Raw genomic sequence first — 27,528 nt, forward strand, 5'->3', positions numbered from 1 at the left:
CACACAAACTCCCATCCACCAACCCACCCACACCAGTTGGTGAGGATTAAGAATGCTATTCTGCAGTGAACACATTTCCACTCTGCCTGTGGCACTTCTGACGCACTATCAGTAGTCTCCAGAGAGCCGTTTCAGTCTACAGCGGCAGAAATACATTTTAGTGCAAGGCAAATTTAGGCCAGTTAGCCCGAGGTCAGATCCTGACCACTGCTATGAGACACTTAAAAATGGCAATTCGCAAAATGGACCATTCCAGAGACACTGCTCTTATTAGCAAACATAAGAAATCAATAAATGGAAGTACATAGTTGATTTAACACTATGCATTTACGATGCAAATGTGACCTCCAGACCACCGCCATCAAAAATAAGGTACATGGTGCCAGTGACGCATGCCTTGACTAGTAATGAATTACACTCACAGGGGGGCACAAACATATGCATACGACTGTACATCATGAGATGAAATAAAATGCATATGATCTATGGAACCTAAAAGTTAATGAGAAACAGTTTTTACTCTTAAACCACAATTTACCAAGGCAGTCAGGTCACAACTGCAACACTTAGGCTACGTTCACATTACAAGCCTCATTGCTCAAATCCGATTTTCTGCTCAAATATGATCTCTGACACGATGGTTCACATTCGTTTAGGTAAGTGATTCAAATCTGTTATTAATGTGAACGAACTGGCGTCCTGAAATGACTCGCATGCACACATCCTACTCAGTAACGTCATGTGAATGTATCACGTTCATCATCAGCAAACAAACTAACGAGCAGAACGAGCTTCGCTGAGAAGATGATTAACTCTGATCAGCTCTCAGCTTCATTATAAGAGCGAGACAAAGGTGAAAAAGGTGAGATGTGTTGTTTTTCCACCGTTCACAGGCTTTAACGTCTGGTCGGCACTGTTGCCATGGTAACAATGAATGATGGCGCATGCGCAGTGGAAAAAAGCGCATGAATTCCGATCTGAGCTTCACATTAGGGGCGCTTGGCCATGAATCGGATGCGTATCCAATCTAGGACCACATATGAAAGTGGCTCAGGTCGGATTTGTAAAGATCAGATTTGCGTGTCCACACAGCCCTGAAAACATCAGATCTAAGTCAGATTAGGGCAAAAAAAAATCAGATTTGTGCCACTTTAGTCTGGTAATGTGAACGAAGCCTTGCAGAATTTGAGAAAATTTCAATATGTTCTGTTAAATTAAATAAATGAAGCAGTTCCTCAGTTCCATTGCAAGGCTGCTACTGTTAGATATTAATTTCAAATTCCAACACAATTAAAAAATACCTCACGATGTACAGTCGTATGCAAATGTTTGGGCGCAGCTCGTAAGAAGGTATGTTTTGTTGATTTTCTAAGTGAAAATACTACATTTCTAAGTGAGGCTAACACATCCTCTCCAGACAGCTCAATTATTGTTTATTTGCTGAATTGGAAAACAAAAATAGAATAAACATAAAATGTGCTCTATGGAAAAGTTACAGCACATTTTATGTTTTTTTCTAATATGTTAAACACAGCAAATAAGCAGAAATTGTGCAATAAAATTAGAAAATTAGAAAAATCAACATCTTTTAAACATCCAGGGTCAAACTGCACAAGAATGTAACACTTGACCATACTGCTCAACATCAATAAACACTCGCGAACCAATGCTTGACATTTAAGAGGCAAATGATGAATGGCATGTTATTCCTGTAAGCCCCATCACACAAAATGAGTGACAGCGAACTCCGTTTTGCTGGGGTACGCAATGGTCTCCAACACTCATGTTTTATTGAAAGCTGTATTGGAAGAATGCTGGACACGACGTGAAAGTGGGGGAAAAAACAACTACATATAACAAAGTGAATGAGTTCCTGCCTTTTTCTTCCGTCTTCCCCCTATTTAAGAGTCTAGTGCGATACAGAGCATGGTGGCGAGCAGCCAAATCAGGACTAGAATTACAGAAAGCTTTTAGAGGGAATAGCTACAGCGGCGGAGGAGTTGATGAGTAAGAGTATTGATGGTTTTATCTGGACTCATTACACTAAGAGCTGGGGGAATGACAAGAGAAGATGCCCTTGGACTGATATTGAGGCACGAGTACGCTGAACTTAGCTTGTATGGACTTAATGGATATTCAGAGAAGAGCCTTATTCATATGTATTATAATGAGCAAAGGGGAGGGGCATTTTGCAGGAAATGGAACATGTGATTCTGCATTGACTGAGAACCACTGATGCGGTCACTAGACGTGTGTGCATTAAGGAGCAGCTTTAAACTCTAAGAGCAACTTTTTTGCACCAACAGTCAACATTAAAAAAACGAACACTACACTGTAAAAAAAAAAAAGAAAACTACACTGATCAGGCATAACATTATGACCACCTCCTTGTTTCTATGCTCCTTGTCCATTTTATCAGCTCCACTTACTATATAGGTGCACTTTGTAGTTCTACAGTTACAGACTGTAGTCCATCTGTTTCTCTGCATACTTTGTTAGCCCCCTTTTACCCTGTTCTTCAATGGTCAGGACCCCCATGAACCCTAACAGAGCAGGTACTATTTGGGTGTTGGGTCATTCTCAGCACTGCAGTAACACTGACGTGGTGGTGGTGTTTTAGTGTGTGTTGTGCTGGTCTGAGTGGATCAGACACAGCAGTGCTGCTGGAGTTTTTAAACACCTTAGTGTCACTGCTGGACTGAGAATAGTCCACCAACCAAAAACATCCAGCCAACAGCGTCCTGTGGGCAGCGTCCTGTGACCACTGATGAAGGACTAGAGGATGACCAACACAAACTGTGCAGCAGCAGATGAGCTATCGGCTCTGACTTTACATCTACAAGGTGGACTGACAAGGTAGGAATGTCTAATAGAGTGGACAGTGAGTGGACACAGTGTTTAAAAACTCCAGCAGCACTGCTGTGTCTGATCCACTCGTACCAGCCCAACACATACTAACACACCACCACCACGTCAGTGTTACTGCGAATGCTGAGAATGATCCACCACCCAAATAGTACCTGCTCTGTGAGGGTCCATGGGGGTCCTGACCACTGAAGAACAGGGTAAAAGGGGGCTAACAAAGTATGCAGAGAAACAGATGGACTACAGTCTGTAACTGTAGAACTACAAAGTGCACCTATGTAGTAAGTGGAGCTGATAAAATGGACAAGGAGTGTAGAAACAAGGAGGTGGTCATAATGTTATGCCTGATCACTTTCTAGGTTGGTTCATCACTGTTCATCATTGTTATATATCCCCACCATGAATTCATTCATACACCCCTGCTGTTTGAAAATGGTCAAACAATTCCACAATAAACACAGAAACTGACAGAGGGAAGCCCTATCACCAGTTAGGTTAGTTTAATTTACAATGAGTTAGTGAAATGTAACAGAAAGCAATGCAAAGCCTGTTAGTACTATAAAGGAAACCTCAGGCTCTACCCGACCTTTGTACAGTGTAAAGCTTCAACCAAATACTCACGCCATGCTTGGAGGTCCATGAGTGACTATGAGGGGTCTCCGATGGGACTTTCAGAGAGTTAACTTCTATATTTAGCATATTTCTCAGGCCAATCTGATGTTTTAGCACAGCAAGCCTGAGGTGTATGTCATCCCTGAGAGCAATCTTTCCCCAAATCACCCAATAAGCAAGCCCCACCCATGCAGCAATTAATTTTTGACTAATTGCAAAGATAACAGGAATATAAAAACATGACTGCGAAAACAGGAAAATAAGCAGCAAAAGACTTTCTCAATGCATCAGTGTTAGGACACAGTAAGCCAGCTGACAAGGGATGGTGTCCCTTAGGGTCCACTATTAAGACCGCTGCAGCTTTACTAACACCACGACAGTCCCTGATAGCAAGTGTTAAGAGAGTCAAAGGGGCTAAACACTTTTTGACAACTGCAAGGATAAGCAAAGGAGCACCTGCTACACACCAGCAAAACAGCGCAGCTAATAAAAAGCAACAGCTAGAAAGCACCCGTACACCAGAATTCATTCAGACTCCCGATTGATCCCACCTCAGGCAGCTGGCTGATATTGCTGTCAGAATGTGTGGTCTCATGGATAGGGCTGTCTGGGCGGGGCAGTGGTGGGGTGGGCGTGGCTTCTTCAGTTAGGACACTACTGGAAGACTCCTGGGATTGCTGTAGAGAATCCATGTGATTGGATGTGGCGTCATCTGTGGCGGAGTCACTGTTGAGCTGTGTGAATGGATAAAGGTTCACGTTTTAACAAGTAATTCTCAAAAAAAGCAGAACACCAAAGTCAATTCAGTTAGTCAATACTCTCAGACTGAACTTCTGAAGTCAGCTGTTGAAAGTGTTATATTAGATGCAAACCAGTGGCCAGACACAAGTTATAAGCAGGAATTAAAATCTTCTAGAACTTTTCAATACTGCTGAGAACAAGCATATATACTTATACGAGATTTATAAACTAAATGTTTTCTATCTTTAAATATTTCATTCCTCTTGTTCAACATGCTGCATGCTAGCAGAGTAACGTCCAACCTGTCACAGTCAGAAACAATTCACTTCTAGAAGAGATACTTCAGTCTCACTCACACAGGGCGCAGTTGGAAAAGGGAGAGGATTCAAGCTTCCAGACCAAAGCACTGAGAGGATCAGATTTTTAGTGCATCAACATGCTTTCTAAAGTCAGCTCAAATAAGCTCTGCAAAAATGCTAGTGCACCATAGCAAGCAGGGTGGGTTAGAGCAAGTATATTAAAAGCTTGGAGACCATGCAGTTATAATTGTTTCAAATGTTTTGCTGAACTGGAATCATGCTGTTAGATGTTTCAATTCCTCTGCAAACCATATGTATTAGGAAACATTTTAAGACTGTATATTTATTGTTTCCAGCTATGCAAGTCACCAACGAAAAAGGGGAAAAATTACTAGGCCCCGGAGCATTACTTACCACCAAAGAACAAAATTAAAAGTAATTAAAATGAAAAGGAGCAGCAGGTATGTGAGAACGGATTGAAAAAATATACTGGGAAGGCTGAAGGTGGGCAGTAGGCTTGGCTGGGCAGCAGGGTATTGGTCTGAAGATGACTGGGACTGCAGGTTACGGGAAAAAGCAAGCGTCTAACCACCCCTAGGTGGGACGTGAGAGCATCTAAGCCCAGCTTGGCGCACAGACACACCATGCCGGTGCCCCGTCTGAGGAGGGGGGCCCCGGAGACGGAGGGGGGACTTACGAGGTTGGAGCGGGTGAGAATCTGGCTAGCGCTCAGTACCTCCTCCTCGGACGACTCATCCGTGTCCTCTTGATTTGTTAGGTTGAGGCTGGGTGTGCTGCCTGTGTACTGGTACTCCTGCAATGACGGGGTGTCTCCTTTGTCCATGCTGTCTAGAGAGCGCCGACGCACACCCCAGTTGAAGTTGTCCATGCTCTCCCCCTGACGGTTGGAACAGGAACAGCAGTCAGAGAAATACATCACTTGCAAAATAATAATAATAAAAAAAACACTTCTTCTCATGGAAGGAAAGGACAAAAGTCAGACAGACACATCTCTCAAGGAGCATCAGCACAGAAGGGAACACCTAACAGGCTGTAAAAACATGCAAGTACTAAGAGACACTCTTTCTTCAAAAAAAAAAGGAGGACAATAACAAAATCTTTAGTGACACTGACACAACTAAGTTGACAAAGCGATAACTAGCCCATTTATAGTCCCGTTTACATACACACTTGTATAGTTTAACTTAACTATAACATGAACCTCCCCCTTCATTACACACCCAAATTTACACATGATCTTCTAACCATTTGAAAAAAAAACAGAATTGTGTTTCTTTCTTGCTTATCTATCTCAAGATGTTAAACTCCTTTGCCTTTCATCACCTGTGGTTATTTTGATGCCAGAAAGCTGTTATCAGACATTTGGTACTGAAAAAACCCTCTGCATGAGAGTCAGCGGAGCCATCTAAGCATTTAAAATTCATACACAATCATCTTGAACAGTCAGGCTAATGTAGGGCTGGATCATGTTTTAATCAATTAAAAAAATACACTGACTAAGACTTAAGTCCATGAGTATGCATGGAAATGTAATTGTGTTGTTTTTCCTTCCTCATTCTGACAGCTTTGCTGATGAAAAGCAAAGCATTTAATAAAAATCAAAGCAGATCCTCAGGTCCATATGGAACTGACAATGAGTTTTATAAAGCAGTAGGTAAAAAGTGAAATGCACACAAACCACTGAGTATCTAAATGTAGGAAATGGACATTCATCACAGGATGCACTGTTGTCTGCTAAGATTATAGTGAATGTTTTAAGAATTGTAGCACTGTTTTGTGGCACTTTAGGTTGGGCGAAGAATATCGTTGCATTTATGCAGGCGCCAAACTGGTCAATGAGCAGGAACAGACAACACTATGACCCACAGACTGACACAGAAACTTACCTGCAACTCCTGAAGGCAAGAAAAGAGTAAAGACAACAGAAGGGTTAGAGAGGAAAGACAGACGGAAAAAAGAAGGCTTTGACTACATTTGACAGTGTTCAATAATGTTAGTACACAGAAACAGATACAGAGTCGATCAATCTCTCACAATTACTGAAAACAATTCAATTAAGAGAGAAGCCAAGGACAACTAATAAGAAAGTTGTTTCTATTCATAGCTAAACATGTGAAATATCCCCAGGGAGCCAGCAGCAGGTCAGTTCTCACCTCTGCATCCTCCAGTTCCACATCTAGGAAGTCAAAATCTTTGAAGACCCCAAACTGCTGCTCACTTCCTGCATCCTCTGCCTGAACCTCCTCTTCGCGTGTCACTTCCTCTACCGTAGGAATCAGGCTGTTCTGCTGGTCACCTGTATCCAAGTCCTCATTTGAAGAGAACACCACCTGCAGAACAGAAAGATGATGAATTGTAACAAAAGACAGTATTGTGGGGAAAATCTGGCCATTTAGACTTGCACTTTTAACAGCTGCAGAAAATAAACAAGAAAAGACAATTAAAATCATTAATATGATAATTAATCGCCAGCTATAATTTCATGATCGTAACTGTCCCACATACACGGAGACATCAAATTTAGATGTAACTGTACTAAATCAGAAGAGAGGAGTTAAACTTACTGAGGGGTTTTTGGGTAGGGCATTTTCTGGCCCACACAGAGACAGGACATTCATCAGCTTCTCTCGTGTTCTCCTCTGAAATCAAACAAAAAAGAAACAGTGATGAAGATATTTTGTCAGGCCAATACTGAAAATGAGACTTAAGGCTGACTAAAACAAAATGAAATATATATATTCAATTACATTTTACACAATGGCACCTTCACAGCGACTTCAAAACACATGCACTGATATATAAACATTTATAAAGAAATACTTGAGTATTTATGAACAGCTTATGCCAGTAACTGCAAGATGACACAAGACACTCTATGAAGTGAATTATATTTTATTAACATAAGTAGTATATTAAGGTAATCTAAAGTTAATGACATTTGCTCCAGTTATCATTAACAAATAATGGAAATTATAAGGCAGAGGCTTAATTAAAAACATCAATTCTGGGTAATTGTACTTGTATTAAAGAACAAAAGAACATTTTCTATTATGGAGACCTGTGTGGCTGTAGACAAATAACTAACTCTTAAGGCCGTTGCACACTGGACGCATTGAAACTCGTTGCGCAGTGTCCAAAAATTAGAAACCATTGTTTTTAAAGGAGGTACGCAGTCTGCTGATGCACATCGGTGCTCCATGCTGCATGGCACACTGTTCAATTTCTCTGTGCATCACAGTGCGCCACGCAGCATTTCGCCACAGAAAGCCACAGTAGATCACGTGATCTGAATTTTACACAGAGGAAGGCAGCCAGTCTTGCAGATAAACAGACAGATGCTAATGATAAGTTACCTCAGCTAATGTTACTATTCAAGCCTTTTCCAGCACCTGTTAGCTCAATAACAGTCAGTTTGGGTAGTAAATGGATGCTAAGTGTGACAGTAATGCTGAACACTTTATATATTTCAATTTATATGAGTAGAGTGTAAAAATAAATTTGAACCTAGTGTTTTTGGACTTTCCCTGTCGGTGTTCTACTGCAGTGCTCTGCTGACATCCAGTGTATGACGGCCTTAACAACTAACTGTTTTCTGCAGCTACACAAGTCTCCTTATAAGCAATATGTAACATAACAGCAACAACTCACAGAGCAGCAATTTTGAATTTGTTGAAGTAGAAATACAGCCAGGGAACTTCTGCACTTACTAAAGTAACATTTTACCAGGGGACTTCAAGCAAGCAAAAGGGACTTTACTTTGGCTATTCTATCATTCCATGCATGAAGAGTTCTAGAGGCTACACTGTTAATCCTTGAAGATGATAGTTCAAGATAGTGGATTTCCAATAGTGTACAAGGCCTGCGATGCACGGACAGGTTACCCATACTTCGTGCTGTTTGACTGGCTATTTATAACTTGCTATTTAAGTTCATGTCATTAATCTGCTGTACTGCACCTGAGAGAGTTGGGGTCTTTTCCAGCTGACTGGCACCAGGCCATTAGAGTTCGACCCTGAAGATGTTGAAGACGTGCTCCTCGTCACAGCAATGACCTGTGGTTTTCCATTACGACCTGCTGCATTGCTCTGGTCTCCATACTTGTGCCCTATGATGGGTGTCTGAGAGGTCAAGGGTCAAAGACAAAGATTAGTCAGGAGAACTGAAGTAGATGAGAGAGAGCTGTTGAGAAGAGCTTTTATCTAGAGTTAAGAGCTTCTTTAAGCCCTAGGATAAACAGCAGGAGAAGGAAGAAAAGAAAAAAATGTATTCATGAAACATCTGAGAATTAACGTTGAACCAATCTCCTTGTTTACATTTTCCATTAACATAAGAGGAAAATAACGCTGTTTTTTTAGCTCTACGCTTTATTTTGAATGAACACCCAATTCACACTGAAAGGGACAGAATGTACAAAAGTAAAAAGGAGAACCGCATGTACCTCTGAGATGTCAAAGTGGAAGTCCAACGTTTTGCCTGGCAGCTCTTTGGAGGAGTTGTTAAAGATGCGAGTGAAGGCGATTTCGGGCGAACCTGATGATTCGGCACTGTAAGAGCGCTGCATCTCGTCAGGCACCACCAGGCTGGCCGAGCGAGACACCACCAGCTTCAGAATGTTCTGGGCCTCCTTCCAATATGGGCTCTGGATTAAAACACACATGCACTGAGTTGGAAGTTCAGGAACTGTTTATAAAATGCCTCAACCAGAATGTAAACATAAAGAAGGGATATACTGGGGATTCCACTTAAACACATCGTCAAACTCATTTGTTCATATATACAGCAACAGCTCCATCTGGAACTGGAAAGTGGAGTAGAAAAAAGCAGACAGGGAAAAAAAATCAATAACTTTTCCTACTGAAACCCTGTTCTCTGCAGCCCTTAAATCCTACACTACCTCCTTCACTCCATCCACCCTCTCAGTGTGTTACCCTGGGGTGATGACAGGGTGAAAAGCTCAATGGGGATAAAAGCAGCAGTGCTGTTTCAATGCATTTCTTCAAAAGTGCATCAAAAAAAGCAACGTGCCCCCAAGCTCTACCACACTTAGAGCTTTCTTTTTCACAAAGCACAAGCATAAACCCACCTTCACTTCCGAAGCGTGAGTGAAAATAAACCGCTGTATTTTTATCAAACAAACTACTACAAAAAGTCACTCAAAGCACAAAGACAACAACCTACCTGCACATATTTGCCTATGATCTTCATAATTTCCAGGTTAAACTGTTTGACAGGCGCAGCTGACAGGTCTATGTAACTCAGCAGGCTGTAGATGATTTGCAGCAGTGACTGCTGCATGCTGGGTAGCCCCTTTTCCAGTAACTAAAATGAATGTTAAAATGGCAATAATTACAGAGTACATCATCAAACTGGAAAATAATTACTGCTTTTGTAATTATTTTTCATGATTTATGCAAACACTAGGGATGCACCGGAATCGACCATTATGCTCTAACCCCACAACTGGCAATTTATTGCTTTTATTTTGCAGATCTGCAATTTTGTGATGTAACATGTACCAGGTATGCGTATTTAAATGCTGTTTCTAAATCCATACCAAAAACAGTTTGTTGCATAATTATACATTACTCATTGTTTTAAACAGCCAGTTGTCTCTTAGTTTTGGACCAATAGCAAGTCCAAAATGACTTGGAATAAAATCATGTTACTTTAACTGCAATGATTTACAAAACTGACAAATATAACCCTGCAGGTTAAGGGTTTAAAATGCTAGAACTTTTGCTAATACGAATTAATGGGTATGTTAGTGTGTTTCATTGGTTAATTTAGTGCACAGAGTGTAAGCTTAGAGTTTAAAAGAAAATCAATAAAAACTGTCAAAAGGGCAATCAGCCAATTTGCTTACAAGAAATAAAAAATAAGCTTTAAAAATTCACGCTTGGTGCATCCATAACAAATGCTGCAGTATCAGGAGAAAATACAGGTGAGTCCGAAACCTTTAAAACCCAAATGCAAATGCATATTTATCTTTTTCTGTAACACAAATACAGTTAAGTAATAACAAACGTTGCTCAGAAGTTCTTTTGCTCACCTCAGCCAGGTAAGTGACCAGGTTAAAAGTGATTTCTGCGAAGGCATCGTGCAGGTATCGGCATACCACGTTGATCCAGTTGGTGCTGTCTCGCGAGTAGCTGTGCGTAGAGTACAGGCTCATCATGTGGGCCAGGTTGGCCAAAGTGGCTGACTTCTCCTCAGCACACACCTTAGCGATGCGGTCTGCGGTCTCCTTGCAGAACACTGTAGGGCTGTCAAAGTGCTGGATTAGGTGAGGCAACAAGCACAGGATGTTCAAAGGAAAACCTAAAAGGAAGAAGTGGAGGAAAGAATTAGTATATAGAATTGTACTGATAAAAGAAAACACTGTTTTACAGTATTGTTGAAAATTTAGTGAAAGTTCGGTGACAAAACAAATTTACATTAAATTTTGCCAATACATTTTTACAATAAATATAAGAAATCCCAGAAGAACTAACATCTTAAGACAGTATGAGGCAAGCATGAGAGGATTTAGGCATGCAGTGTAAAAGTGGTGGCTATAAGCTTCCATTACTTAGCTACACTAGCCTCTTAGTTCCACTGCCAAATCAAAGAAGCAAACCTCAGACATCAGAGATTAATGTCTGAGTCACACCGTATGGGTTAAGGGGAAACGTGTGAACTGACCTGCCACTTGGGAAGGGTCTACGAGTGTGTGTCTGGACACAGTGATGAGCTTGCTGAGCAGGTGGATGGTGAGCTCCTGTGTAGCAGCTGAAGTAAAGCCCTTTAGGAAGAGCTGCAGCAGGCCAGGGAAGTTGTACCAGCGGAGTTTGGCCTGCACCCTCTCCAGCCGCTCCCTGCTGTCAGCCTTCTCCAGAGGCAGCTGAGCCAGCAGTCGGTTCAGAAGCCGGAGTGCCAGCAGGTATTCAAACTCGTAGTCTGACTCGAGCAGCGAAGCTGCAATCCAGAACACTGTGGCCAACAGGTTGGTGGGGTCTGCTGGCGGCCCCACTTCTCCTAAGCCAGGTCCAACCATACCTCCTCCTCCACCACCTCCTCCACCTCCACCTCCTCCTCCTTCCCCTCCCCCACCACCCGGGACTGCACCTTCACGTAGAGATGATAAGCTCCGTGTGCGGGCCAGGTTACCATGGCTACCACCCAGGCGGTCTGCCACGTCGAGGGTGTTGCTGCGGCGCCGGTCACCCTTGCACTCACCCATGAGGCTGGCGCGGAGGGAGTTGCTGCGGGCATGGTTGTAGTGGATATGGAACAAGCCACCACTGCTTATGTTCAGCTGGCCTGTGCTCTTCCTGTTATTAGCAAATTTGGTGCCCAGCAAAGGATCATGGGAGGAAGCCCTGAGGGAAAATTGGAAATAGTAGTTTTAGTAGGATCTGGATAGATCATTTAACACATTGTGTGAGTGTGTGAGTGTGTGCACATGTGCATGCCTAAGCATATCTTACTTACAGTGCAGTAAGCAGGTCATAGTTCTTCATGGTGTCTGCCAGAGTATCAATACCAGCCTCCAGAGTCAAAAGCAACTCTATCACAAAACCCTGGGAGGAAAGAATAGAAAAAGGAGAAAACAATCAGCAAGTTAAAATGGGGTAAAGCATTGTGACAGGGTATCAGTATCCTAATCGGGTTGGCTCCCAAAGCATCCCTGTATTTAAGACTTATAACAGTGCTTTAGCATTCAAAGACTAATACGTGCTCTGCCACTTTAAAATGATATATTCCTTCCTAATCTTTACGGAAGTCTTGAAAGATCATGCAATCACATCATTTATTTACTCTCTCTTTTACTACTACTTTTTTTTGATCCAGCTGTTTTTATTATCAGATTATAATAACTACAAGTGTTTTTCTGAGATTACAATATAATCTGAGATCTCGTGAAAAAAAAAAATTTCTTGAGATAATGAATAGAGATGTACCAGTATATCACACTTATTAAAGACATAATTAGGGCAGTAAAACATATTATAATATGTGAATTCCGTGGCCAAGTGTCCAGAACTGTACTGGAGGGTTGGGACACTGTTCATATTCCTTCAGCTGGTGTTTTGATCATGGTGCTGGAGATCTCCAATAGGTGTTCAATTGGGCACAAGACCAAGGCCACAAGACCTTCTTTCTCAGTGTAGGGGTCAAGCATTTAGGTCTGTACCATTCACTTGGTGTAGTGAAAACATGCACTCGTCCACTTTTGGAGAATATGGTGAAGGATGACTCACCTGACCATATCACTTTTTTCCCCACATCTTTGCACAACCAATGCCTACTATGCCTTTTACACCAGTGAACTCTCTCAAATGTGCTTTCAGGGCAACACTACTATAATATCTCTCTGTCTTTATGGAAGGACTGTAATTGCTGAAACAATCTGAACATGTCCTGCATATACAGCCTCAGTAACCTGAGGGACACTCACTCTTCTGTTATTCCTTACATTTTGCATTAACGCATATGAGTAAAAGCCATTAAATGTGCACCTACAAACTAAATTCCAAACCTAAATACTGATGTCATTGTCATAGATCTAAATGCATGTAATTTTAGTTACTGTTCCTATTGAAAGACTAGCCATTAAATATTTTAAATACTTTCCCCTTTAAATACTTTTAATTGAGCAGTTTTATGAGCTTCCTCCATGTGTGCCCCAATAATATAAACTCATTCAAAGTCATGATATCTCTTCTTCTTGCCTGCTCTGCCTTTTTATACATGCTACGGAGCACAGCAGGATCCAACCCACAATCCACAGGATCCACTCCAATCCACAGAGGTCCTTCATTTATCCCACACTATACTTTTTTTTTAATTATAATTTTTTTTTTATACTAATAAAAGCAGGCCTGTCGATGTTACCTGAGCCTCTTCTCCAGGGTCTCCCACAGTCTCCACCAGCCGAGAGAGCAGGTCTGACAGCGTGGATGCTGTGAGTGGCTGTTTCAAAGCCCTGAAAATCTGGAAAGAGCGGCCAGCATAGTGCCTTGAGGAGCAAGACAGAGCCGTCTGCAGGGCTATTTCACTCAGCAGCTGCTCCAACTGGAAACCTGCTCAAAGACACAAGCACACAAACAGATCAGCTATTACTGTTAACTACCATACATGTGTTGCTTTCACTTTCACTACAATGAAGAAAAATGAGAAAACAAGCAAACAAACCTGACTGAGTCTGTTTGAAGACGGTGATAACGTGTCTGAGGAAGACACTGAGCTGCTCAGCACTCTTGATGTTGGGGTTTTTAGGTGACATGTCCTCATGGTTCCACAGTGGGCCTCGCTTCCTGTGAAGTAGCCAATTACAGATTAAGTGAGGACCAGCAAGTGACCACCGGGGCAAATCCAAGACAAACACACAAAAGAAGGAAGAGTACACAACAGCAGCTAAGAGATGATCATCATCTGTGAAAGCACTCTCAAATTTAAAACACACACACACACACACACACACACACACACACACACACACACACACACAAAAGCTAGGCGCACACACACACATGCAATGCAACAATACCCTTTCCGCTTAGACACAGCTGCGGACACAAGACAATACACAAAGCCTCAGCAAAGACAGCTCGGTATATTATACGGGGGGGGGCAATATGGCAAAAACGTAATACTGTGATACTTCAAGACATACAATATTTAGTTTTCATGAGGTTTGTTAACTTTATTCTAGGGATGCAATGAGAAGGGAATTGGGAAATGATATCCGATATCTTTCATGTACATATCTGCCAAAATCTAAACATTTATAAAATGTACCAACTGGTACTCCATCTATCTGAAAAAGCCTTATGGTGTAATACAACATTTATTTCTACAGGTTCATAAATGCAGTAAAATGAATAAAATGCAAACATTTTAGTGTAGTAACCCAATGTCGCCTAAACCTTCTGCTCTCAGAGTACATCATTAAATATTGGTTTGAATTATTGATCAAATCTAAACATGTCTCCTGCTGATCATTTTTGTTATTTAAACAAATGATCTGAAAATTAGTCTAAAACTCAATTTCGACATATTTATGTACAGTTGCTTATTAACATAATATTGTTGCACATACATTAATAAAATAAGGAACAGGACAATAAATGGGCAGTATTAATGCAAATAGTTGTTTACAGATTCTTCACAATTGGCCTATATCCAATTCTGAAGCATGCAAGCGGCCAGAGTTCTAGAAGTACCGGCGCTGAACTTGAAATATGCAGATTTAAGCAGAAAAATGTATCATGATGTAATTTACTACAATAACAATAATTAAATATCATAGCACTTAGCACTAGGTTTCACCAAAACAAACTACAGGATCCATTAATAAAAACTTTTCCGCAAGGTGATGCAGGTTTAAGTTATATATTTTTTAAAAATGCAAGCATAATGCAGTAGCAACCTTATGTGCACAAACCTAAAAAGGGCCTGCAGAGGCACTAACCTGGAGCTTATAAACTCAATGAGGTTTTTAACCTTCTCGTCCTGTTCAGCGGACAGGTCCACTTCATTTAGCAGTGTGGGGGGCAGGTGGGGCAAGGATGTGCCACCCAGACTGATACTGGAGGAGGTGGAGCTAGAACTCAAACCAGAGTCTGTCATTGGGGATGGCTGGTAGTCTGGAACCAGCTCTGTCACACCTGAAGAGGAGAAAGAAAGAGAAGAAGCAAAAACAGATAAATAAACACAGATTGATATACATAAAAAGCTGGGGGAGAGGGTTTAGTGGGTTGGGGTGAAATTGAAAACGGAGTGGTATTAAGCATTCTGCTGACAATCCAGTGAGAGAGTTGTGCCACCTGCTGGAGGACGCTGATGGCACTTAAGAGGGAATTCTGCTTCTTTTTCTAAATTTTTTCTACACAAATGAATGGTTGAGATGTAAACAAAGCCATTTAGAGTGGTTTAAGGGGAAACTGTTCATTGTACAGAACCTTCTTTATTTCCTTGGATTTCTTTACAGTGGTGGTGACAGGAATCAGGGTTTGCGATGGGTACAAATATAGCAATTAATATGTAAACATATATAAATTTGACAATGTTGATATTTGAAAATTAGCAGTACTAATATTGCCTTACCACACCTTGCACGTACCTCTTCACCATGAATCATTAAAACATAACCTGATCTCAAACATATCACAAGCTATGTATTCACATCCATTTAATGATGCAATAAATGCTTTCAGAAGCATTAACTCTTCAGATATCTGGTTCACCACTGTGAGCAATTTTGATAAATGATTTGTTTACATCATAATGTTTTAATTATGCAGAAATGTAGAAAAATTCCCCTTTATATACTTAAAAAAAAAAAACACTGTAAAGAACTGCTTTTAAGCAATTCTTGTGTATGTACAGACCTGTTAGATTAAACTCTTGTGGAACGGGTTTAACAGTCAGAACCCTGGGCTCGTGGTACTCCCGGTTGCGCAACAGGACAGATGCCAGTGACTGGACGCTGCTATTGGTTCCCTGGACGACCAGCAGGTGGAGCAGCAGTCGCTTACAATGCTCATAGACCTCTGGGTGCTGGTGGTCTAATCCTGCAGAACGAAGCAGAAACTCATTGACAAATACACAAAAAAACATGTACAACATATAAAAACATACGAAATACATGCAGCATCTTTGTATACACAATTTTGCTTATACATCAGTACCCGTTTTCTCAGTACTGTATTGTGCTGTGAGTGAAGCATCTCTGTAGAAATATATTAGAAATATTTACACACTGCATTTAGAGGACCTGTCGTTAAAGCTAATAAGGACTTATTAAGCCTGGAGGTTGTGTGTGAGTCTCTGGAAACATGATAGTGTGTTAAGTGTTTTTACCAATGAAGACGGAATGCAGTAGAAGATGCAGGTAGGCGCTCCATTCTATTTTGACTCCATGGTCCACGATGAGGTCAGTGAGCAGGATCACAGCGATATTACATCTGTAGAGAGGTTGTAGAGTAAGCAAAGGAAACAGAGACAACAGAGTAAACCTTTAAATCTGACGTACAGCAAATTCTATTGCATTTATGTGGATGTATTTAAGTACCCATTTTAATATTTTTTTGTTTCTGTTTGTGTGGTGTGTGCGAGACCTGTGAAGGGAAACTCCAGGCGTGGTGGTCTCTGGCAGGTAATCGACCAGTGGAGACCAGCAGCCTCCTGTGGGAGGGAAAGGGAGGGGCTCGGGCCGGTTATGATCCATGACCTTCAGACGCCAGTTAGCATAGACCGGCATAGAGTCACCTGAGGAAACAGAGATAGGTCGAGATCATTTATGGGTGACTACAGCATGGTTAGGAACAGACTTTTGGTCTTGTGATCTAAACGCTACAAAGTCTTCAATGGGAATTTTACCAGTTTTTTAAAATGTCTCAATAAGTAAATCATTAAGATGTAAACAATGTCATTCAGAATGGTTTGATGCGAAATGTGCTTTTCTGGAGAAACCTAGTGACTCATACTTGTTCACAGCAGTAGTGACAGGAATCAGACTTCCAAAGTTCTTAATGCCGTTCATGCCTTAAAGCGTTCCCTCACAGAAAGGTATTATATGGAATGCTTATGAATATGTTAAATGATACCTGAAATTTTGTTTTACAATAGTTTTGAGACCAGGTTTAGGCCTAAAGTGTATTTTTAAAAAATCCATTTATGGCAGAGAGGTACATGCAGGATGTTGTAAGGCAAAACACCATCATCAACATTACACATAAAAACTCAGATGAAGTAAATAAAACGGCTGTATTTGTGTTGTACACATGGTGGCCATGGATCCTATTACCACCATTGTAAAGGCATCTGAGTGAGTAAGTTTACAAAGCAAAACACCTAAAATGACTTTGTTTACATCTCAACAACTGAATTATGCATGACATTTGAAAAATCAGCGCAATTCCCCTTTAAGACCCTGGGTTACTACTGTGAATTGTTGCGTTTTGTGCATGTGCGTGCTCACTCTTCTCCTCCTCATAAGAGCCTCCAGAGCTGCTGCTGTAACGGGACTCCAGCCGATGGTGCTGTCTGTTCAGGTTGCTGTTCAGCCCACTGTAGATATCTAAATGAGCATAACTGCACACACACAGATGGTCATTAGTAACACTGTAAGAGGATCAAATATGTAAATGTACACACATCAGTGCATGCAACTGTGTAACCAAGAGGTAGAAAGCATTCCTGGAGATTAATGAACAACTGAGGTCTGAGGTCTTACTTGTCATCCATGTTGGGATCTTTGAGCTTGTTGTCGTGATGTCCATCAGGTCCAGGAACCATAGTGTTACTGCTGGAAGCAGTTCCTTTTCGCAGAGACAAAAACTAAAATCAATACAAGAGCATAAAAATACAAATATGCATTTAAAATGCAGGTTTGATAAAATGCATACCTGTGACAGAGGGGATCTTGTAGGAGGAAGTGATGCGGTAATAAGGCGGATTATCCATATGAGTGACAGCTGAGCTCACAGGGTCCATGAGCTCCAGCTCACACATCAGCTCCTCCAGAAGCTGCATAGTCTTATCTCTGCCCAGATAGACCACCACACGTTTGACCTGCACAACCAAAATTTACTGTTAATGCACTGAAAAATGCATGAATTTGTACCATAACTGTATGACGTCTCCACATTTCACCTAAAAACTTTAAGAAACCGCCTTCACGTCATTAATATTCCACATTAGCTGTATCACCATGGCGACTGGCTAAGAAAGATGTCACTTACATAAGGAAGGAGACTTGGCTCGCTGTTGACTCCAGACATGCTGATGAGGAAGTGCAGGATGATCTTAAGATTTTTGGGCCAGCTGTCTGCCAAAGTGGTCCATACGTTCTCAATCTCAGACCATGCAAATTCATCGCCATACTAGAGAAACGCACAGACAGACAACTATTAAAATACACTAATATAAAGACAAATTTTATATTGTCAGTGTCTAAGTTAAGATTTTAACAGCCCATAACACAACAGCCCATATTTTTCTAGTATTTTGTTTTTCCCCTTGATGTCCATTTATAACATTTATGCAGATTTATGTACCAAAAACAGTCATAATTAATTTTTAAATGGCCATTTCCAACCTCTTTATGTCCTGTAGAACTTAACAGGAGGTTTTGTTACTGTACCTTTAAGACTGATATAAAGTAATGAGCTCTGTTCTGATTGGCAGGCCTGTATTGTGGCTTATTCAAAAAGCACTCAGAGCTGTTTTTAAAAGCAGCTTAGTTTACATATACAGGCTGTATGGACTGGGTGAATAGTACGTTTAGAAATAATAACAGTGTAAAAATATTACTTCAAACTCCTTTATTCCAGTGAGGTTTCCATGATATAAACTCTTCAAAAGCCTAACACTTAAATAGTGTTTATATAAAACAAAGTGCTAAAAGACTTATAAAAGCTCATGAAAAATCATGGTGGTGGAGCATGTGTACCTTAGCAGTCATGAACATGAGGTTGTTGAGGATCATGGTTGTTGCCTGAGGTGATCCCCAGCCCTCTCCTCGGAGCCAGCGACGGCTGTTTACCATCATCATCTCCCGTGTGTCCTCTTCCTCCTCAGGCTCCTCCTGCCGCCTTGTTTGTGGCTTGAAGTCCACCAGCTCCACATTATTCATCCAGGGCAGCAAGTAGTGCAGCATCACCTGCCTGCCACCAGGGTGCGCTGTCTGGATCCTCTGACTTACCTCTGAATTAGGAGATTACACAACCAGTTAAGGGGTCGCTTCGTGGAAAGAAAAACTAGTACATGTATGCATTTAACTGTTTTACGTATAAATGCGCTATGTATATTGTCTAAATGGCATATTTTTATGTTCACAAGTCATGCCTGTCCAAGTTGAGTCTGGAGTCTCTGGGGTATGACTGTGAGTTGAGTCTGAAGTCTTTAGTACATCATTCTAGTTTAGTCTTGTTATTAGCTGCAGGCACTGCTTTGTACAACAGTAAACCACATCTAAAAACCTGTTAGGTTCGCCACGGCTGCAAATAACAAGGCTTTCATCACAATATAACTTTCAGTCTGAAGAACAGAACCGAAACACTGTATGCAGTAAATTAAGTGTTTAAATGAAAGCAGCAAAACAACTTGCAACTGTGCTAGCTATCTTGTGCAATAGCTAAGTTAGAAAGTTTTAAAGAAATGTGATGCATAACTTACTAAAACAATACCACTAGCAAGTGTACAGTAAAACAGTGCACTTGATTCAAATTTGCTTTACTTGAATCAAATTCGTACATCAGTTTCAAATAAACAAAATATATTACATCGAGACAATATTTCTCACAGTTTACTCACTTTTGGCAAGAACTGAGTGGATGTAAAATATTTAAGTGAAGCTGATGTACAGATTTGAATCAAGTAAAGCCAGTATATAATTTTTTTTCAGTGTACTTGCTATTTAAATAAGTCAAGTGATGAGTCAGTCAACAAGCGACTTGAGTCTCTAGTTCAGGTCCCCATCTCTGGTGTGCGCACATACCTGAGAAGATGGGCAGCGTGAGCTCTGGGTATGTGCGTGCTAGCTCTTCGCTGAGTTGGTAGTATGACACAGAGTAGAGGTGAGGCAGAGGAGAGGGTGGAGTCAAAACACCATCAGCACGCTGGATCTCCAGTTTATGGGCGTAACGGAACAGCTTCGGCTCCAAGATCTAACACAAAAAAAAAACGAAAAAGTTAATTAATGGTAACTTTACAGGAGAAGGAAAAAATGTTCTTAACTTTAAATAGAAGTCAAAGTAACAAGATTTTTTCATGTAATTTTGGAGCATTTCTATTCCTCCATTCAACATTGAATTAGGTTAGATCACATTTTCTAATTCTGCAAATGAAAAAATAAATAAAGAACGATTTTCTTTGACTGAAAAAGTATAACAGTTGGATGTTTTTGAATGTTTTTTTGTTTTTTTTTTAACTCTAACTCATGCTAATAGTTTTATGCTTGGACTACATTATTAAAATGTAATTTGTAATTGGTAACAGTGTACAATGTATTAATGCACTGATATACACTGACCTGAAGGTGATGATTCATTTTGGATTTTTTTTTTTTTTAAGAAAGTTCCTGTCTTTACATCTGAGTATTTAGTGTATTTTTCCACACTCTGAGCAATACCAAAAAAACTGAAATCATAGTGAAATGGTGAAATTTTTATGCTGTAGAGATTTACACCCCTAATAATGACTACTGTGCATTCAGAAATATTATACAGCAGCTATATGATCACTCTTGTGCGTGTGTGCTTCACCTGAAGTAGCTGCATGGCCGCTTCATAGATATCTCTGGAGGAATCTGCAGCCTTAAACAGGATCAGGTTCAGCAGCACCACAGTGTCAAACTGATAATCCCTGCCACAGACGAATCAATATACAGTAAACGCACTTCATTCTCAAAGAACACACACATGGCTAGACGCATTTAGGCAGAGTAAGCGGTACCTGTTGTGAAAGACGTTGGCGATGGCTCGGAAGCAGCCGGTGGCCACTCTGCGCGAGCCTGTGTAGCAGCGATCCACTGCCCAGAACATCAGATTACTCTGATCTGGGTTCAGCTCTAACAGCAGCATCACTGCCTCACAGCCCAGCTGATGCACCTGCACACACACACACACACACACACACATGATATTCACATTGCGTACAACAGACAGGAGAGATCTTTCAAATGCATCTTAATGACTTGGTGCAAAATAGGCAGTTCCAGTTCTACAAACTGATTGGCTGAGACAAGTTCAAAGCCTCTGTAAAATACTGGATATATGACCACACGCATCAACTAAATTCTGTATTAATGTGCCAAGAACATATGGAATAATCTTTGATCATTATGTTGCTTGACAACCATAAACTACTGAACTACAATGCTTGGCAAGATAATTGTTTAATCGTGCAATTTGTATTAATAATAAATAATTTATTGAACATTGCTGTATTTTATCACATTGCATTTCATCACTGTTCTGTAAGTGATTTACCACTCTTCGCATCATGCTTAAAGAGGAAGTTACCTTGATTTTTTTCCGCATAATTGTGTATATTTCTTTTCTGTACTCTGCATAATTAAATGGTTAAGATGTAAACAACGTAATTCAAGGTGAACCGAGTCAGAATTAAGAGGTGGAGATAAGAAACAGATGTCTGAAGCATTTAATGTGTCTTAAAGCTCCCCCAAAGAAAGTTATAAGTACGTTGCCTGATGCCTTAGACATTGTTGAGATAAGCTTTTTGGCCTAAAATGTACTAAATTCATGAATGAGAGGTGCATGCAAGGTGTCTGAATGCAAAATAGTCCCCAAAGAATTTTTCTTTTTCTTTTCAGATTTTACCATTTTCAACTTCACATGAACAATCTCAGACTTACTTTGTTTACACATCAACAACTGAATAACAGAGAATTTTAGGAAAATCAGTGGAATTCCCCTTTAATACCACTGTATGGTAGAAAAGTCCTAGTAATGCACATCGTCTCATGACTTACTTCTATGTTCAGCCAAATGTGGATTGTCAAAAGCTGCTAGCAGATTATTCAGTGAGACATTATGGAGAATGAGGCTACCTTGCGGTCCTGTGAGTCCAAGATGTTGTCTAACCATTTGTAGAGGTATCCATCAGATGAAAGACCAACATTATCAGCGACTGGACCACAACACAACACAGCAGACATGGCCTGGGGAACGTAAGATGCAGAATTCAGTACTTGTGCACATTAAGTCTCTCAGGTATGAGGCACTGGTGGTGTGTGTATGCGGTGTGTCGTACTTTGAGAGCGCAGTACTGGTGTCTGTTGATCTGCATGTTGCGGTCACTGTAGCGATCTAGAGGAGTGAACATGATGCTGAAGGGTCCGGCCCAGTGACTGAACAGCATAAACAGACTGTGTCTTAGAGACTGCTGAGGGAAAATGCTCCTCCTCTGGTGTACTGGAAAACACACACAAACATGTATATCAACCACATGCCGCATGTCCGGTGGGAAAACATATATTGGATATGTTGAATTAGTTGTACCTGGCACGTTCTGGATGATGTTTGCCACCAGGGCGCTGAAGTGGGAGCGGATGTCTTTGAGTGTGTCTGAGTCTTTGTCGTTCTCAGCCTCCAGCAGTTGCCGTGTCAGATCCACATACTCCAGCAGAGTGCTGTTCAGAGAGTGACTCTCTCCATCCAGTCCCCCACTCCCACTGCACAAACACACACAAACACAGACATACACAGACATACACAGACCAGACAGAAAGACAAGGTTAGGCCCAGAACCTCTAAGCAAACTTGTCAGTCTAATTCAGGGGTCACCAATTTTATCCCCAAAGGGCTGGTGTGCCCCTGGTTTAATGAAATCAGAGTTTTAAAAATTACATCTAATCTTTAAATCTGAATGATTAAATAAAACAGAAAATATATTTTATGTTTTATTGAAAAAATAAGAATAGAAAGAGCAATCACCATTTCTATAATCTAAGCTTCTTTTGCCATAACCATTTTGCAAGTTCTGTTTGTGCAACAGGCATTTTTCTTATTTTTAGAAGCCAAATTGCCCCCAAAATCTTCTTGTAATGTATTGTAATCTGACAGACATGTATTATTTGAACAGTATCAAGGACTACAAAGAGCTTGCGTTTTAAAAAAGTAAACAATGCATCAACAATCTAAATCCACATCAACGTTTCATAATCAATGTTGAGAGAGCAAGAGAGAGTGTGAGAGATTGTGAGAGAGAGAGAGAGAGAGAGAGAGAGAGAGAGAGAGAGAGAGAGAGAGAAAAGAGAGACAGAGAGAGACAGAGAGAGACAGAAAGAGACAGAAAGAGATGGACTCACATCTGGCTGATGACTCCTGAATCAGCCAGCAGCTCAAAGATCCGGACCAGCTGGACTCTGAGGATGTCACGACGCCGGCGTCGCTTCATGTTCTTCACACACGGAATAAAAGGGGGAGAGAAATAGAGGAAATAGTGAATGAAAACTGCTATTTTTAAAATACACAGCTGATCTTTACTTGCAGTGACAGAGAAAATGTAAAGATACTGTAATCTCAGCAGAAGCGTCTTGAGCTATTTATTTATTTATTTGTTTGTTTTTTCAACAGTTATCACAGGAATGGAAAGCATAGGTTAACTCACCTCTGGCCTTCTCTCCAGAGCCTCTTTAATGATGGGATTCAGCTCCTCCAAGAGCTCTCTAATCAACACACAAAAACACGAGCATTACAGTTCAGTGACACATAGCATACACACACACACACACACACACACACACGCACACACACACAAAACAACATGAGGTTAGAGCTGAACCATATACAATCTCAGTAGTGCACACAGAAACAGTATAAACTTTATTAGGCACATAAACATAGACCCACGCACCTGAAGGCAACGGGGTTGGTCCGGCCAAGCCCCAGGACGAGGGACTCTGTGATGTCCATGCTCTCAGAGCGCATCATAGGAACCACATGTTTGAATAAGGAGGAGGGGGACGGAATGCCAATGATCTGCACACGCACACGCACACGCACGCGCACACACACACACACACACACACACACACGCACACACAAAATTTACTACAATTTACTAGAGCAACTGCTGTGAGACTGAACAAGCTTTATAGATTCATGAATAAGAAGACTATTGCACCCAACATGGATTTCTTAGCAGATAACTCAGTTTTTGTCAGGACACTTACATTTAAAAACTTATTTTCAAATAAAATTTACTTTATATGAGTGAGAAAAGTCACAACGTCTAAGCCACGTTTTTTAATTAATATTTTCTGTGTGGTCAAACTAACAACGATGCCCAAGTCAGTACTGTAACATTTTAAACTGGAAACTCAAAGACACCTAGCTCTAAATTCATTAGTTTGAATGAGATTTTACTTTTCTGCATCAATTCAATCCAACACAGCAACTATCCTTTACATAATGTGATGATTTTATGATAAAGGGGCTGAGAGAAATGTTCGTAATAGTACCATGTTGGAGTTCAAAATTAGAGCAGTAGCAGAGTGAGTGCTGATCTATTTCACAGTTTCTACGAGGAACATTAGAGAACTCATTTATAAACTCTTCTGATGTGACGAGGGAATACAACACCCAGGAACTTCTCCGTTACGTTTGATACTACTTTAAAGCCCAGCATCCCGCACGATATGGAGAATAAAGCAAAACGAAAGAAACAGAAAGTCCCTGCGATCACACTGATGCCATCTGAAGCCTCAGTTTATATTGGCAAACAGTGATAAAGGGCAAAAAATAATAAAATAAAAAAAAAAAATAATAATAATGGCATTGACCATGGATGTTGGATTTCATGGTACAAACTGTTCTTATTCGTTCTTGTTCTTGTTCATTTTTTGGTTTTTGGTTGCATGTGTCCTAAATTTTGGTTTCAGTTTCAGCTTCAGCTAAGAATTTTTATTGTGGCCCCTCACTAGATATTTACCAGCATCCGACCTCCCAAAGAAAAATAAAAAAGCATTTGTGAGTGGAAAACATAAGTCAGCTGTAGCTTTAATATGAGTAGAACTCATATAAAGTAACCCATAAGGCTTTAGGTGATGATCCTTGAGAACATCCTTCCCTCTAAAAGGATTTTTATATAAACATAAGTATATGCTACAACACCAATAATGTAACAGCTGAGCTAGTGTTACAGAGAAAGTGCTGATTATCTAACCTTTGAGTCGTAGCTGTATCCGCTGTCCGGGGTGGACGCCAGCGTCTCAGGAGGGGAGCAGCGGACAGAGCCAGGAGCTGACGATGAGGATGAGGAGGACGACGATGAAGAGGTTGCAGAGCTGCAGCAGAGGATCAGATAGTTCCTCCACAGACCAACGTAGGAATCAGTACTGCTGCTCAAGCTGTTCATCTTCTTTGCATTGATCGGGCTACTGCAGTAGGAAAAAGGTGAAGGTCAGTAAGAAGCAAGAGAGAACACTCCAATGCTTTTGTGGTTGTGGCACTAAGAACTAGTTTGATGAAAACATAAACAAAAGAAAAAACTAAATTTAGGCTTCAAGATGACTGTTACGGCTGGTTTTAGCTATGCAAAGTACTGTCAGTTTTTGTAGCTAACGTTATGTCATACATACAAAGAAAGTGTACTTCAGATTACTTGACACATGCTAACTGGTGTACATAAGCGCCCATTATTTGCTAGCTAAACACCAGTGCAAAATTAAAGAAGCAAATTTCTTTCATTTTGCACTGGACCACACATGCCTTGGGTGATCGATTATGCTCGGGATAAAAAAAAAAATTGATTCTTCAGTAAACTATAGCTTTGAAGAGTGATGCAGCACTCATCAACCCCATATACAAGCAAATACACATGCATGTACACAAAACAGTATATTCTCAATCGCTTCCATACTTGATGTCAACTTGTGGAGAGAGTAGCTGGAGACGCGTGGAGGCGAAGAGCCAGGCGTAGCTCAGTGCAGTAGGGCAGTGCTTGGGAAGGTGCTCCTGCCGCAGGTAACTGGACAGACTGATGACCCATGGGTCCTGACCCTGAGTGACGTGGGCAAACACCCAGATGTGTGAGGGACTGACCACGTCAAACTGGTGACTGATGGGAGAGGAGCTCCACTCGGCCAGCGTCTGCAGGTCTATTCCACTGGGACAATACAGCAGGTTAGTCTGGGGGGAGAGAAAGAAGAGAAGGAGAAGAAAGAGAAGTTATAAAAACAACAGTGAGAGATAAAGACGATGGACTTATCATACACATTTATCTCTGTAATGTTGTCTCTGTGTTTTTCTCTACCTGGTCAGCCCCAGTAAGGTGGATGAAACTTTCCAGAACTGAAGCGCTCACCCTGTCCATCACATCTATAGCCAACTCCTCATCACCCTGACAACCAGAAGGAAAAAGAAGCATGATCATAATTCCAATGATGATCCATTAATATAAATGCAAACAGACCTAAGAGAGTGAGGACGGCTTATATATGTTGTGGTGGTTACCTTAGCGATGCAGAGGGCGTTGTGTAGTGCCCGAACCTCTTTCAGCACATTGACAGCGAGGCGGCGTGTGGCTGGCCTGCAGCTACACAAAACCACCAGAGCCAGCCCCTCCACCACATGCAGCACACCCCACAGTGGAGAACGCTCCAGAGGCAGACACGCTCTGTCATTAGAGCCCTAACACAGGAACACACACAAAGGAACAGAGGAAAGGTTATAGCTCTATTTATTACACAGATATACTGGGCTGTGTTCAAAATATTCACACTGCACTATTCAGCTGTATGCAAAGAATTACGTTTTGTTTATTTTCTAAGTGAAAATAAGTTTACATATCCTCTGCAGGGAATGAACTTAAATATATTTTTCTGCTAATTTAGTGCACAATTTCTATCTATTTTCTGAATTTTACATATTGAAAAAACAAAACACAATATAAAAAGGTACCATAACTTTTGCACATGCCAAATTTTATGTTTAATATTTTCGCAATATGTTTAATTCAGCATATACACAGTAATTGAACTGTGTTCTCTGTTGACAAGTTACCTTATTTTTCCTTTTTTACTTGTTCTTTATTATTATCTGTGTAAAAGGCTGTGCTAGAGGAGAAAATAGCATTTCACTCCAGTCCCCTCTGCGTGTTGCACATTCAACAGAAAGACAGCACGGAGTGAAGTTCATTCTTTAGTTTATCTCGTGCTGTTGTGGGAATGAATGAAGTGAGTATCCTTTACTAACTGTTGTTAAGGCATGGATACTGCTTGTTAGTTTCAAGTCTCAGGTTAGTTTCAATTTTACAAAAGTTTAGCACTAGTTGGTGAACACTTTGTTGTTCCCTGTTAAATTTGCAGCCACAGAGACTGTGATGCCTCCATCTGATTAGAAACTTGAGAACTTTTTTCTATCATTACTGAATATCAACAAAACCTTCAAACAGAATAAATCAGACCTTCATTTATATGCTTACATAAAATCAGTTTGCTGCTGTTTGAGGATCTAATTGATTCTTTCCATGATGGCTT

The 27,528-nt window shown here is 40.8% G+C and overlaps 1 protein-coding gene across 8 annotated transcripts in view; it reads right to left on the minus strand.

The window, feature by feature from the left end:
* fryl (furry homolog, like) overlaps window positions 1-27,528 on the minus strand; it is a 135,926-nt gene that overhangs the window by 16,537 nt on the left and 91,861 nt on the right. For 7 of the 8 annotated variants that reach the window (XM_036581460.1, XM_036581457.1, XM_036581454.1 and 4 more), the window contains 34 exons: window positions 26,504-26,680; window positions 26,304-26,390; window positions 25,911-26,179; window positions 25,215-25,428; window positions 23,904-24,028; window positions 23,658-23,715; window positions 23,356-23,447; window positions 22,547-22,719; window positions 22,299-22,459; window positions 22,096-22,206; window positions 20,979-21,133; window positions 20,789-20,888; window positions 20,023-20,191; window positions 18,976-19,229; window positions 18,266-18,406; window positions 17,930-18,095; window positions 17,758-17,842; window positions 17,503-17,615; window positions 16,640-16,790; window positions 16,383-16,486; window positions 15,911-16,093; window positions 14,992-15,187; window positions 13,713-13,834; window positions 13,413-13,600; window positions 12,009-12,097; window positions 11,220-11,896; window positions 10,588-10,856; window positions 9,717-9,857; window positions 8,977-9,177; window positions 8,495-8,656; window positions 7,103-7,177; window positions 6,692-6,868; window positions 5,215-5,415; window positions 4,029-4,211 (listed from right to left, as the gene is read on the minus strand). In XM_036581460.1, coding sequence (XP_036437353.1) covers window positions 4,029-4,211; window positions 5,215-5,415; window positions 6,692-6,868; window positions 7,103-7,177; window positions 8,495-8,656; window positions 8,977-9,177; window positions 9,717-9,857; window positions 10,588-10,856; window positions 11,220-11,896; window positions 12,009-12,097; window positions 13,413-13,600; window positions 13,713-13,834; window positions 14,992-15,187; window positions 15,911-16,093; window positions 16,383-16,486; window positions 16,640-16,790; window positions 17,503-17,615; window positions 17,758-17,842; window positions 17,930-18,095; window positions 18,266-18,406; window positions 18,976-19,229; window positions 20,023-20,191; window positions 20,789-20,888; window positions 20,979-21,133; window positions 22,096-22,206; window positions 22,299-22,459; window positions 22,547-22,719; window positions 23,356-23,447; window positions 23,658-23,715; window positions 23,904-24,028; window positions 25,215-25,428; window positions 25,911-26,179; window positions 26,304-26,390; window positions 26,504-26,680 — 5,769 coding nt within the window. The remainder of the gene's footprint in view (window positions 1-4,028; window positions 4,212-5,214; window positions 5,416-6,691; window positions 6,869-7,102; window positions 7,178-8,494; window positions 8,657-8,976; window positions 9,178-9,716; window positions 9,858-10,587; window positions 10,857-11,219; window positions 11,897-12,008; window positions 12,098-13,412; window positions 13,601-13,712; window positions 13,835-14,991; window positions 15,188-15,910; window positions 16,094-16,382; window positions 16,487-16,639; window positions 16,791-17,502; window positions 17,616-17,757; window positions 17,843-17,929; window positions 18,096-18,265; window positions 18,407-18,975; window positions 19,230-20,022; window positions 20,192-20,788; window positions 20,889-20,978; window positions 21,134-22,095; window positions 22,207-22,298; window positions 22,460-22,546; window positions 22,720-23,355; window positions 23,448-23,657; window positions 23,716-23,903; window positions 24,029-25,214; window positions 25,429-25,910; window positions 26,180-26,303; window positions 26,391-26,503; window positions 26,681-27,528) is intronic. The other variant, XM_036581456.1, reaches the window with a different exon arrangement.

This window comes from Colossoma macropomum, unplaced genomic scaffold, assembly GCF_904425465.1.
Source record: "Colossoma macropomum unplaced genomic scaffold, Colossoma_macropomum, whole genome shotgun sequence".
Taxonomy (NCBI): domain Eukaryota; kingdom Metazoa; phylum Chordata; class Actinopteri; order Characiformes; family Serrasalmidae; genus Colossoma; species Colossoma macropomum.